This window comes from Hippocampus bargibanti, linkage group LG11, assembly GCF_051943395.1.
Source record: "Hippocampus bargibanti isolate YZ-2025 linkage group LG11, ASM5194339v1, whole genome shotgun sequence".
In the NCBI taxonomy this organism is placed as follows: domain Eukaryota; kingdom Metazoa; phylum Chordata; class Actinopteri; order Syngnathiformes; family Syngnathidae; genus Hippocampus; species Hippocampus bargibanti.
The window spans coordinates 7836642-7851156 of NC_142744.1; the positions used below are offsets into that span (position 1 = coordinate 7836642).

Sequence of the window (14515 nt, forward strand, 5' to 3'; positions counted from 1 at the left end):
GTTATGAACATGATTCAAATAGTTCTGAAGAGGAAAGCATACATGTTTGCCATCGATTAAAGAATTTATTTGTGCCATTTTGAGGCAACATTGGGGGGTAATCTCTCACCCAAAAAAAGAGGCACAAAATGGCGACCTCCTGTGGCCACCTCCGTTTCCACAGGCTGATAAATTCCTTATATGGCGCTTGGACCCCCTCTTCTGGCCTTCTGGCGGCTTTTGGGTGCAACACGAGGTCCCGAGACCAAACAAGTACAGCACAATACATTGACGTAATGGAAGGACCGCTACAATGTGTCTATTTTAAAGTGTATACGCTCAGTAGGTCCAGGATAACTGAAGCCAGGTCTTCCTGAATGTTCAGCGCGAGTCTTAAAACGTAAAATATAGCTATATGCGGTGGAATCTTATTAAAATACGCCCAGTAGGAGTCATTTGAAGCCATTTTACTAATTATGGACTTGTTCGGAGACGTCGGTTGTCCTTTAAGTCTACTTTAGTGTGACACTTAAAAGTGTGACGTTATTTAAGTCGAGGCTGAATAATTTGAGTTTAATTCAAAAATAGAAATACTTTGCATGAAGGCTCAACAAGTTGAGTTGAACTGAAGTGAAAACTCATCGTGTCGCATTTACTTCTGCATAAACGGTAAAAGAGTGAGAAGTGCAAAAGACCCGCGTTTGACTTCATATGAAGATTAAAATTAAGTAGTTGCGCTTAGCGTCAAGGATACATATGTCAAGTCAGCTCAATGTGAAGGACGAGAACCCACCACGGCTCCTGCCTTCGCTGTGTGTCTTTCTCCTTCCACGTAAAACCAAAGCACCCAGACGGCCTCAACCAGACAAAAGTGTTCATTATGTCCACCGCAACGACTTTCTAAGGATTCTTTTATTCATTTCTGATTTAGTGAGATGCCTTCACTTGACGCAGGCGACGACTCTCACGGTCTACGGGCTCTGCCCACCCCTCACCCATGATGTGTCATGGCAGTCTGTGTCTAATAACAAAAAAAAAATTGTACCAGACAGTCTCGGACTGTCTGTCGACTGCAGCAAAGTGGAGGCTGGCAACAATTAAATTTGAGAAGGGGGCACACTGTATTGACGCTGGCAGTTGACATTGTACTTAACTAAGGAGTATGTTGCCAGTTTTGCACGCATGATTGGGTAACACAAAGCGGGTGTTGCTATTTGTTTGTATGATGATTAAACAGTGGAAGATGTTGATTTAGAGCTTCTGGGAAAGTTTTTTTTCCCTTTCTGGGGCCATTTTGTGCTCTCAACAGAAATATAACTGAACATATGTTCCCTCATACTCTCTTTTTCATGGCCAATCCCAAAACGGATCATTGAATTATGACCCCTTATTCCAACCATGTGAGTTGACTTGCCTTATCCTTCAATTTTTCTTCATTTGGCAGAATGGTGGAAATTTTTGAGCTACTTCATTTTCCAGATTATAAAACGATACTTTTTTTCCCTACATTCTTTGAACTCTGCGGCTTTTATTATGGATCAGTTTATTTCGGAAATTTTCATGACACGCGTCAAGCCATCCATATACTGTATTTCCCAATCGTCTCATTTTTAAGCCTTTCAGGGACACCTTATCATGGTATCGGGTGACAGGGTGAATGAAATCTCTCATTAACTCATTCAGTGCCAGGGTTTTTGTCATTTTCATGTCATTTTGTCATTGTCACGCGAATTCCAGGACCCACAGAATATTGAGTTTTAAGACTGCATTAACATTCAATGCAGCGTAAGAAACCTTAGACTCTCTTCTTTCACCAGAAAAACAAGTTCATTCCTAAGTTATACGGGTGTGGTGTTATATGAGCTAGAAATGAGGGCAGCTGACCAAAATACAATGCAATACATACATATTGTTTTATATAGCGCGCTAACAACAGCTGAAGCTGGAACAAAGCACTAACATGGAAAAAAGGGAAACGCTGTCCCCTTATGCAAGGGGAAAAAAACACATTGCCAGAGGTCTGGCCAGCGCTTAATCAGCACCCAAGCAAGAAAAAACAAAACCCGAAGAAATTCGGGAATGGCCCTCTATGTCAAATTTTCAATTCCAGAATAAATTTGTGAATCGCAGTGAATGAGTTAACAAAAATGAAATAATAAATGAACTGCCACATCTTTCAATTTCTCTGCATCCCATGAAGTTGGTTCCCATGAAGATGACATTTACCTGGGAAGAGCTGCTTGGTCGGACTGCTGAGCTGAGCCTTCTTGTTCACTCGATAAGCAATATCGGGTTTCGAGCCTCGGCGCATTGTGCAGAAGCCGGGCGTTTTCTTGATGCCTTGAGGTGAGCTCTTAAAGTCCAAAGCCTTCAGCACGTCCACTGGCTCGGCTGTAATGGCAGAAGGGAAGATGCAATTCAAAGTCAAAGTCAAAGTCAGCTTTATTGTCAAATATGCTAATATGCATGACATACAGCACATATGAAATTACTGTCCTCTCGGACCCAGCATGCAAGGCACTTATAATTACTTTAACAAACATAAACATGAAAACGCCAATTTGCCAATTTCACTACAGTTGAATGAGAAAAACACAATTGTGTTCTTTTGAGAAAGCAGTTGCGGGAAATATATTTTGCGGAAATATATTTTCCCAAGAAAACAGACCACAACTGCAAAGATGACATCAGCATTTTGGTTATATTTATTTTTTTATTCCTTGCATACATGATAACTACGGAAAAAAATATTTTAAACTTATACACTTCATACACATAGTCAAAATTGTATTTTTTTGAGATGTTGTACATCATATTCTTACTTTTTTCAAAATAAAAAAAATATATATACAATTTCTTATTTCATGGGGAAAAATGTCATATATTTTCCTAGTGAATATTTTGACTCATTCACTGCCAGACGTGGAAAAATGTGTCCACTCCAGTGACAGGGTTTTTGCCATTGTCACTTGAATTGCAGAACCCACAGAATATTGAGTTTTAGAATGACATAAACATTCAATGCAGTGTAAGAAACCTTAGACTCTTTCATCAGAAAAAAAACGACTTAATTCCTAAATTATATGGTTCTGGAGTTATATGAGCTTGAAATAAGGGCGGCTGTCCAAAATAAAATGCAATACATATATATTGGTTTATGTAGGGCTTTAACAACAGCTGAAGCTGGATCAACATGGAAAAAGGGGACATGCGCCCCCCTTGTGGAAGGGAAAATACGTGAGGTCTGGTCAGAGCTTTATCGGCACCCAAACTAATTCGAGAATGGCACTCTACGTCATATTTTCAATTTCCAAATAAATTCGTGAATGGCAGTGAATGAGTTAAAAATGATTTATATATATATATATATATATATATATATATATATATATATATATATATATATATATAAGAGATAAGAAGGTATTTTATTTAATTTATTCATTTATTTATTTATTTTTAAACAAGAAATCTAAACCCTGTTAAAATTATGACATTAAAATCCAATCAAGCTCCCCCCAAAACTAACTAAGCCTGCCCACACATGGTATTAAACCCTCATCTGAAAGAGAAGTGCCGCAAGGTCCTGTGAAAAGACACAATCATGGTACTCCAACACCTTGGTATTATTTCTCGAATTTTTGCAGGTTTTTAAGTGTCCCTTGTTGCCGCTTGGTCAACCATCCCAACTATTTAACATTGGGCCAAACGCTTCTTTTCTTGTGTCTGGCCCCCCTCCCTCAATAATACACACTGCATTCCACGAGCAAATCTCTGTTTTGTGTCCATTTCCCGTCACGTGGTTACTTATCGCAGCGATGAGAAAAAGGGGAAATGAGGCCAACTGATTGCGTTTGTGCCGTGGAAGTCTTCTTTGAGGTCACTTTGCGTAAACCAACAAATGTTTGAATGTGCAATTTGGCCCTTTTGTTCTACTGCGTGCGTGGACTGCTTTGATCATGTCTGACACATGTTGGAAAAAAAGCAACATGAAACGATGAGAGACAATAACAAAACAACAACATTAACGCATGGCAGATTTTTCATTGTTATCTGCACGGTTATTGTCCGCATCCTAGCTAGTGGACTGTAAAGTAGCCACGGACAGCTTGTAAGAAGTTTTTAGCAATGAGTAATCCTCAATTGCAGCGATGCGATATTATTATTATTATTATTATTATTATTATTATTATTATTATTATTATTATTATTATTATGGTGTTGTTTTTTTCATCTGCAAGTTCATTTAGCAAGTAGCTTGCGAGCTAGCATACTAGCAAATCTAGAAAAAACAATTTTGTGTCCTTCCTGTTACTGCTTACGGTATGAAACCCATGGGTCTAAGGTCTCGGGGCAGTCTTCAGGGAACAAAAAGTAGTCTGTGAGCTAAAATACGAACAGAATCTATGATGTATAATTTTTTTCTGTAGTTTTTAATCATGGTTTAAATCACAATTGATATGTTATTGTTCTTTATATTATTATTACTATTATTGTTGTTATTATTATCCTTTTATTTTTTTCAGCTGCAATTTCATTTAGCAAGTAGCGTGCGAGCTAGCATACAACCATATCTAGAATACTACTTTTGCGTCATACCTGTTACTCTTCATGGTATGAATCACGTGGGTCTCATGTTTCGGGGCAATCTTCAGAAATGAAAAAGTTGTCAGCGAGCTAAAATACGAACAGAATCCATGATGTATTTGTTTGTTTGTAGTTTTTTTCACTGTTTGAATCGCAATTGATATCTTATTATTTATTATTATTATTATTATTATTATTATTATCCTATTGTTTTTTCAGCTGCAATTTCATTCAGCAAGTAGCTTGCGAGCTAGCATACAAGCAAATCAAAAAGTAGTCTGCAAGCTAAAATACGAACATAATCAGTGATTTATTATTTTTTTTGTAGATTTTTTCACTGTTTAAATCGGTATGAATATGTTATTATTATGAGTTATTATTATTATGATAATAATTACTAATTTAAAACAGATACTTTACTTACAGACAGTGTATTGTAGGTGTTTCAAATACCTGACATGTTTCGGCGTCTACTTCCGCCTTCGTCAGAGTGTCACCAATTAAATTTAAATTAAATTAGATATCAAGTAGACAGGATGAACTTAATACAATGATAATAATTACTATTTTATTATTTTATTTTTTTCAGCTGCAATTTTATTTAGCAAGTAGTTTGCGAGCTAGCATACTAGCAAATCTAAAAAAACTACTTTTGCGTCGTTCTCGTTACTGTTAACTGTAAGAATCCTGTTGGTCTAAGTTCTCGGGGCAGTCTTAAAGAATCAAAAATTACTGTGCGAGCGAAAATACGGACAGAATCCATGATTTATTTTATGTATTTTTTTTTATAGTTTTTTTTCCCCCCCACTGTTTAAATCATAATGGATATGTTACACCCATTCAAGAATTGAAACGGTGTATTCCTGGTAGCTTCTTCTCAATGAACCAGGAAGTAGCTTGCTAGCTATCATACAAATATTTACAGGGGTGAAATGATTCCTTTTCCCTTCACAGCAGTCCCACAGCAGCCCCCTCAAATTCCAACCCCATCCCCATTTATATTTAATAGTACACTCCTGGTCACTGACTTGAACTAACATCCTAACTTACGTCTGTGTAAGCTCTCAGTCGTACAGGAGTAGTCCATCGATGAAAAGGTTTCTTCAGCCGTCATCTGTACTTCTTTTCTGAAGGTGTCGGAAGTTTCGCTTCTTATCCAAGAAACTTTGGGGCCTAAACTACCAGTAAGACTTTAGTTTGCTGACAAAGTTTCTTGGATAAGAAGCGAAACGTCCGACACCTTCAAAGAAGTACAGATGACGGTTGAAGAAACCTTTTCATCGACTAACATCGTAAGTGTATTTCCCGACTACAATTTGCGCTATTTGGTGGGGAGGAGCAGGAACATTGGAACTCAAGTGGCGAAATGAGACAGCAAATTCAGCCAACAAATGGATCGTAGCACGTGAAGCAAGGGAAGTGCTGATTGTGCGGTTCCTGTATGGGTGGCTGCCTGCTTGGTCGGGACGGCTGCGAGGAGGTGCCGAGTGGTGGTGGGGGCTTTGGCTGGAGCTTGAAGTCCACATGCTGAAGCCATTATGGGCCTGGCACCACTCCCTGTGCACCACTCACCCCCTTTAGTAAAACATACTCAAGACTAAACTCAGATGGCCCCAAATTTCTTGACTACTTCTCCTTTGAGGAACTTTTGCTAGGTAAAGGTCCATCTTGACTAAGTGGTTATCCACTAGTTTATTATTGCTTGATAAAGTGGTTATTAATGAGTTTAATAATTCTTAATGAAGTGGTTTAACAAGTAGTGATAAATACGTACATTAATGATTCACAACGTGGTTATTAAACAGTTCAGGGATGCTTTACAACGTGGGCAGTGGCTTTTTTATCTCGACTTTAATTTATTTCTGTGTTATTCATGACTTTTTATTGATGATTTACAATGCTGTTTGAAGCAAGTTTTTTTATGATTACAATGTTTCACGTTTAGGTAGTCAATACTTGAAAATGGTTATTAACTCATTTGCTGCCATTCCTGAATTTATTCGGGATTTGAAAAATGTGACGTGGAGCTTCATTCCCGAATTTGTTCGGGCATTTGTTCGGGGTTTAGTTTTTATTGCGGGGATGCCCATAAAGCTCTAGTCAGACTTCAGGCAATGTTTTCCCTTCCACAAGGGGCAGCAATTGCTATTTGTCCATGTTAGCACTTTGTTCAAGCGCTATCTAAATCAATATGTATGTATTGTTTTGTATTTTGTACAGCTGCCCCCCTTTCCAGCTCAGATAACTCCAGACCCATATAACTTAGGAATTAACTCTTTTGTTCCAATGAAAGAACAGTGCCTAAGGTTTCTAATGCTGTATTGAAGGTTTACGTAGTACTAAAACTCAATATTCTGTGGGTTCTGCAATTTTAGTGAAGATGACAAAAACCCTGGCAGTGGAGTGGACACATATTTGCACATCGTCTGGCAGTAAATGAGTTAAAAAAGTTCTTGGTGGTTTTTGTAATGCTTGAACGTATAATTATGTAGTATCTTTTCCAGTTTTAATAATTGGTTATAAAATAGTTTTCTAATGATTTAAATAGTGGTTCTTAAATACTTGAATGATTCATCCTGTGATTGGCTAAGAAACGATTCAGGGCGTACCCCACCACTTGCCCCCAAAACACTGGTGGGATAGACTCCAGTGGTTCCGCGAATGGGTGATTCACAATTATTGATTGACAACGTTGTTATTAAGTACTTCAGTTATGAGTCATAATGCGTTTTAAAATCATTATTTACTTTAATAATGCCTCAGTGGTTTGTCAATGTCAATTAATGAAGCTGTTTTTAACTTCTTGTCTAATGCTAGATACAGATCTTTGGGACCAGCTTAGTAACAGTTCATAAATTTGTGACTAACCGTGTTAATAATGATTTTCAAAGCAGCATGAGACTCCGCATGATTCAGACTTGGTCTTGGTTTCACACCCTGTTGCTTTCTACTATATTTGTGACTGCTTTATTTTCCTGTTTAGGGTAGCTGTCCATGTTAAGAGCTTTGTTACATCTTCAGCTGTTGTTGAAGCGCTATATAAGTCAATATGTATTGTATTGTATAAACATTTTATTCATTCAAACAAATTATACCAATTTCTAAGATGTTTATAACATAAATATTGACCTGCTACTACTAAAGTCTACTATTGGCAGACTTCTTATCAGTTTCTGCCAAACTCTGAACATTACTTGGCTGTGAACGACTTAGTTCGTGCTCTATAAAGAAGTAAGGAAGGAATAAAAATCTGTACTGGACGACTTATGAGATTAACATATGTATGATAGTAACTGATCTTGAGCCGTCACGTAAAAGGCAATTGATATTGATGTTATAAACACTATAAACAACAAGGCATTTATGTCATTAGGTGTGTTTAAGCGACCGTCACACTTATTATGTTTTAATGATCTAACCCACTAAATTATCCATTTATAAAACCCATCATCGATTGTTTTTACATTTTCTTCATACATGGAGATATTTTTTTTCTGTCAATCAGTCAATGAGGGGACTATAATCTCCCTAGCAAACCCGACGCCTCTCTTCCACCTTCTTCCCTTTCACTCTGCCTCTTTGAAATTAAATCCTGGTTTACCCATACCTTACTCAAACTTAACAGCAAAAAAACTGAAATTCTCCTTGTTGGTACCAAATCCACCTTGAGCAAAGCTAATAGTTTCTCTCTCGCTATTGACAATTCGACCGTTTCTCCCTCCCATCAAGACAAGAGCCTGGGTGTCATCCTTGACAGCATACTATCTTTCCACTCCCATATAAATAACTTAACCCGATCTGCGTACTTCCACCGATCGCAATATCAATCGTATTCGCCCGTCTCTCACCCCTCACACCACTGCTATCCTTGATCATAGTCTTGTCACCTCCCGGAATGACTATTGCAATTCACTTCTCCTTGGTGTCCCTCAGAAACTTCTCCACAAACTTCAACTAGTCCAGAATTATTCAGCCCGGATCATCACCAGAACCTCATCCTTTCACCACATCACCCCCGTCCTCCAAGAGCTCCACTGGCTCCCGGTCAAATATAGAATCAACTTGAAAATTCTTCTTTATGCATTTAAAGCTATCCATAACCTCCCCCCCCATAACTATCTGACCTTCTTCAAATTTTTATTCCCTCTTGTTCCCTCAGATCCTCTTCCTCCATCCACCTTTGTGTGCCTCCGCCCTGCCCGTCTCAGCACGATGGGGGACAAAGCTTTCAGCTGCTCTGCCCCCAAACTCTGGAACTCACTTCCTCCCAACATTTGTAACATTGATTCTCTTCCCACCTTCAAGTCCCATCTCAAAACCCACCTATGTAAAGTTGCATTTTCTGTGTAGCTCTATCTCTTGTTTCTATTTACAATTGTTTTTTTATTGTATTCTATTTATAATTGTATTTTATTTATTATTGTATCTATGCTTGCCTGTGACTGTAAAGTATCCTTGTATTCTATTTATAATTGTATTTTATTTATTATTGTATCTATTCTTGTGTGTGACTGTAAAGTGTCCTTCAGAGCTTTGAAAGCGCTTGAAATAAAATGTACAGTATTATTATTATTATTATTATTATTATTATTATAAATGTCACATTAGTAGTATGATCAAAAGAGATCATAATCATATGTAAAAAAATGTCTGTTGAAAGACTGCACCGAGCTACTGCTTCTTCTCTGAGAATGTGGGAATACCTTTATGTGCATTACTGCATACCTCAAGGCCTCATATATTCCAGATGTGGCCAATTGCTCAGGACACCCGCCCATTTTAGCCGCCAGTCCCCCCACCCCTACTAACCCATTCCCACTCTCCACTTTCCTCTCCCGTTTTCTTTTTTCTTCCCACCACACGGCACACTGTCGCGATCCAGCATTCCAGCCACCCGAGCTCGAACTGGAGTCGACTAATAAGCGTGACTCCTTTAATGGAGTGTTTGCGAGCCATGAAGGCAGTTCATTTGTCAACATATTGTCAGCAGCTCCATGTCTGCCATGCTAACAAGCTCCCATAGGAAACAAAAAAATGAGGGGAGAAAAAAAATATATGATCACCTGCTTAAGGTGTAAGCAGAGAGATGACGGCAATGATAGAAAGAACTCATTCAAATAATTTCAAGGGGACACGGAAGACGTGGAGGGGGAAAAAAGTTCCATCCATGACTACTTTGGTTTGATGTGGAATTGAGCTGTGATTACGACGGAATCTTCTCCCGGGGATGTTTTTTTTCTTTCCCTTCCTTTGACTAGAAACTCTCTAACGAGGTCTGGCAGCAATGACAGCAATTAAAGCCCGACCCCTTCGGAGACCCCGCAAATATTTGCGTATGTACATTGCGCAATTATGGTGAGCTTGCATCTCAATCATGGTGAGACAGGAAGGCTTTTGATGATTACACAATATGATGCAAACTATTGTTGCAGGTAGCTTCCTGCCACAGGAGATGCGATGACATTTCTACATGCCAGTTGTTGAATCAATCCTGTGTTCTTCCATCACGGTTTGGATCTGGGCTGCCATAAAAATGGACAAAATCCGACTTCAACGGAGAGTTAAGATGGCGGAAAAGATCATTGGCACCGCCCTAGCACTCTCGAGGACTTACACACTGCAAGAATCAAGACAAGGGCACGGAAAATCCTACTGGACCCTCCGCACCCTGCCCACCACCTTTTTCAGCGACTCCCCTCAGGCAGGCATTGCCGATTGATGCGCACCAAATCCAGTAGACATTTAAACAGCTTCTTCCCCCATCCCCATTAACTCTATAAACATTAACCCAAATCTCGTTATAATCATTGTAGATTCAGCTCTGTACTCACTTGAACCACTGTCCACCTGATACTTTGCACATTGTCTCACAGTTGTTCCTGAGAGGTACCACTTACATTAACTCATTCACTGCCATTCACTAATTTATTCGGAAATTGAAGATATGACGTAGAGCGCCATTCCCAAATTTGTTCGGGTTTTGTTTTTTCTTTGTTGGGTGCCGATAAAGCGCTGGCCTTGGCCTCTTATAATGTTTTATCTTTTCCACAAGGGGGCAGCATTTCCTTTTTTTTTCAATGTTAGTGCTTTGTTCCAGCTTCAGCTGTTGTTAAAGCGCTATATACACCAATATGTAGTTATTGCATTATATTTTGGACAGCCGCCCTCATTTCAAGCTTATATAACTCCAGACCCATGTAATTTAGGAATTAACTCTTTTTTCTGATGAAATACGAGAGTCTAAGATTTCTAATGTGTTGTGTTGAATGTTGATGTAGTACTAAAACTCAATATTCTGTGGGTCCTGGAATTTAAGTGACAATGGCAAAAACCCTGGCGGTGGAGTGAACACATTTTTGCACGTCCGGCAGTGAATGAGTTGAGGAATTTGATTATACAGTGATACCTTGGCTTATGAACTTAATTAGTTCCCAGACAGTGTGTAAGGCGAAAAGTGTGTATCCCATAGGAAACCATTAAAATGAGAATAATCCGTTCACAGGTCCCCATAAAACCTAATTTTCGACTTTCTAATTTTCTAAGCCTTAAAACTACACAAAATATACCCTATTTTATGTATAATAAATGTGCTATGGTATTATAATTAAATAAATAAACTGTACTGTATAATACAGTCATTTTATTTACCTTTGTGACGGTCGTTGATGGCTTGATGGAATGGGGTGGCCGGTTTCCTCAGCATTAAACACTTGATGAGGAACGTAGCCTTCTTCTTTCACCATCTTGAGGAATGATCCCTTTTAGGTGCTTTCCTTGCGATAATTTTACCTAGTTCCTCATCAATTGTGTTCTGTTTAGCTGGGTTAATAGCTTTTTGCATCAAGTGTACAGATGGCTTGTGCTGATTATTTGTGGAGCCTGATTGATGGGATATTTTAACCTTGCAGTTTACACTCTGCTTCTGAACTATCAAAGTTGAAACAAGTCCAAATTTCACTGTTTTCTATCCATTTGATCACTCCCTCTCTGTCGTCTACCTGTCTCTTTAATGTCTAACCCCCCACCCCCCACTGCTGCTTTCTTGACCAATCACGTGGCTTTAACGGAAGACTGGGGGCGGGGAATAGAGGACAAAAAAAGTTGGGTGCCTTTTTCATTTTTGGAGAACGGCCTCTCTGTTTGTAACCCCCCCACCCCTTACTGCTGCATTCTTGACCAATCACGTGGCTTTAACTAAACACTGGGGGTGGGGAATAGAGGACAAAAACAGTCGTTTTTGCCATTTTCTTGCTCGGAGAACGGGCTCGTTCGCCAATGACACATCACTCATTGTGGCGCTCTGTGTGTATTCTGAAAAATAGTTCATCTGCCAAGGTAAAATTTTCATAAATGTAACGTTCGTAAACCGAAAAGTTCGTAAACCAAGGGGTTCGTAAACCGAGGTATCACTGTATTATATTATGTTGTTATGTTATGTTATGTTATGTTATGTTATGTTATGTTATGTTATGTTGGATTCGATTGGATTAGATTAGATTAGCCTTTATTAGCGTCCTCAATACTTATTTGTCATCTTTTTTTATGATGATACTAGTGCAGCGTGTTTTACCAGAGACACATTCTTTGTGTGTTCTACAACTTGGCCAATCAAGATGATTCTGATTCACATCTGATTCTAAATAGTATAATAGATTGCTTCTTGTGCAGTTCTTGCCACTTTTTTTTTAGTATGTGCAATGCTGCCGACTCTTACCGCTGCTCACACTGACTTCTGTATCACTCTGTTTACACCTCCACAGCACCTGATTTGAAACATGTGGTGATTTGGCTTCAACCAAAGATGCTGACTATTCTTGTTGCTAGTCACATCCACATCTGTAAACGTGATAGCTTCTTATTCCTGTTCAACTTGACACTTCGCTACTTACAAGCTTTCGCCAAGTGATTATTTGCTGCTTTTCATAATCACTACTGGATATCGTCGCTGTCTTGTGAGTCCATTTTAGTAAAGAAAAAAAGAAAAGAAAAAAAGTCATTTGTGTTTTTCACAGGACAACAATGATATAGGGTATAAAACGCCTATTCACACACAGTTGGCTACTGTTATTTGGATGGATAGTATTTTACGTCAATGCGCTTTCTAAATACATTGCTGCTGTCTATTTTTGCTGCTGATGGGTTTGATTCTGTCATTCTTATTTTTAGTTTCTGCTGTACTGTCCACATTAATTAGACTCTCCATTGAAGGACCAACGAATACCAACCAAAAGCTTCTTTTGGCTTTGAAAAGAGGCCAAAAGAAGAAATATTTGAAAGCATGAATCTTACAAAACCATCAGACGCACTTTTTTTATATTCCTGGCTTGAGGCCACACAGTATGAATGTCTCTTTGGCTCTCGCAGCACTATTCTTCAAAGCTCGACGTTAATGTGACCCACATATGTGCTTTAAAACCAGTCAAAATAGTCGAATTTTCGACCACCACCACCTCCCCCTCCTTCCTTTTCCATCAACGCCCCAACTTTTTTTTTTAGTGTATGTGTGTGAGTTTCGTGGGTGGGTTTTGGGGGATGGCTTGGATAATATTAGAGGGGATGGAAAATATATCAAGGTCTCAGATTTCAACACTCTAAAAAAATAAACATTTTTTTGGTGTGATAGTGTTTGTTTATTCCCGAAGTAACGAGAAATGCCTCTATTTCTCTCGTAAATAGGCGATTTTGTATTATTTCAAATCTCTGTTTCTCATTATCCCGTGCGTAAAAGTCGTGCGTAAAATAAACACCGGAGAAATGGCGCTGCCCGGCAAGACAAGACAAGTTTCATCGCTCACCTAAGATAACAAATGTAGGATCAGGGGGTGCTAGCTCGAAACCCCCAATCGCTTGCAAGTTGAACGTGACGCGAGACGTCTCGTGAGAGGAGTTTACGGAATATTTAATTGTGCGTAAAGGCACGCAAATTCAACTCATAAGCTAACAATGCGAGGTGCAAGAGCGAGCGGAACCACTAATCGAGACGTCCATTAAATGTCATTTTAACGAATGTAGCGTGAAAGGGGATTCTTACCTGCTTTGACAGCGGCAGTTTGTAGAATTATAACAAGGACGATGGCGGCGAGCGTTGACCACCGTAGCCACCTTTTCGTCCTCCACCTGGCGCGCCGCCGTTGCGTCTCCATAGTGATCGCCCGCGCGGCTGGTGCAAGATTTTTGGTGGGTGAAAGCTCAATTAAAATAAATCCCTCTTAAAAAGTGTGTGTGCTCGCACTAGTGCAGCTCCATGTGGCGGGTGGTGGGGGGAGTGACGATGACTGTGGCGGCCGGACGAGAAGCTTCAGACCGGCTTCCCCCTTTCTTCAAGCGCAGCAGCACACTGATGGTGGAGCAGTGTCATGAAAAAAATTTGCAGTCGGCTTCTTGAGAAGGGTTGGACGAAGACCAACGAGGAGGATACTCACAGAGGAAAATTATCCGTTCGTCAAATCACCATTCTGGAAAGTTCTTTCCACGCCCCCTTTTACTTCGTTTTTGTCCTCCCTTCACCTCCATCATCTTGAGCAGAACATCATTGGCTTCAGGTGCAACTCCTCCAGTATCACAACAAGGCCTGACCAAAAGGGAAGGGGAAAAAGTGGTGTTCAACTATTCTGGGGAAAAATAGCTACCCGAAAAAAAATCTAATAAAACTTGAAAGAGTTGAATGAATCATCACGTGCGACTGGGGAATCTTGAAATAATCCACCTTGACTTTGTAGAAGAAACAAGTGATGGTGGAAGAAAAAATGCCGTTCAAGAGTAACAAGAACATATAAGGCCATTGGTGGCAAAAGTGTCATGCTAACCATAGAACAGGAAATGACTAAAATATCATTAAACTCATTCACTGCCATTCACAGATGTATTCGAGAATTGAAAATATGACATAGAGCGCCATTCCCAAATTTGTTCTGGTTTTGTTTTTCATGCTTGGGTGCCGATAAAGTGC

The 14515-nt window shown here is 39.3% G+C and overlaps 1 protein-coding gene across 2 annotated transcripts in view; it reads right to left on the reverse strand.

Moving 5' to 3' along the window:
* LOC148891381 (collagen alpha-1(XI) chain-like) overlaps positions 1-13918 on the reverse strand; it is a 70518-nt gene extending 56600 nt beyond the window's left edge. For both annotated transcript variants that reach the window (XM_089007620.1, XM_089007619.1), the window contains exons 1-2: positions 13598-13918; positions 2206-2370 (exon numbers count right to left, since the gene is read on the reverse strand). In XM_089007620.1, the coding sequence (XP_088863746.1) occupies positions 2206-2370; positions 13598-13709 (277 nt within the window). In that variant the 5' untranslated portion in view covers positions 13710-13918. The remainder of the gene's footprint in view (positions 1-2205; positions 2371-13597) is intronic.
* Between the last annotated feature and the right edge of the window lie 597 nt (positions 13919-14515).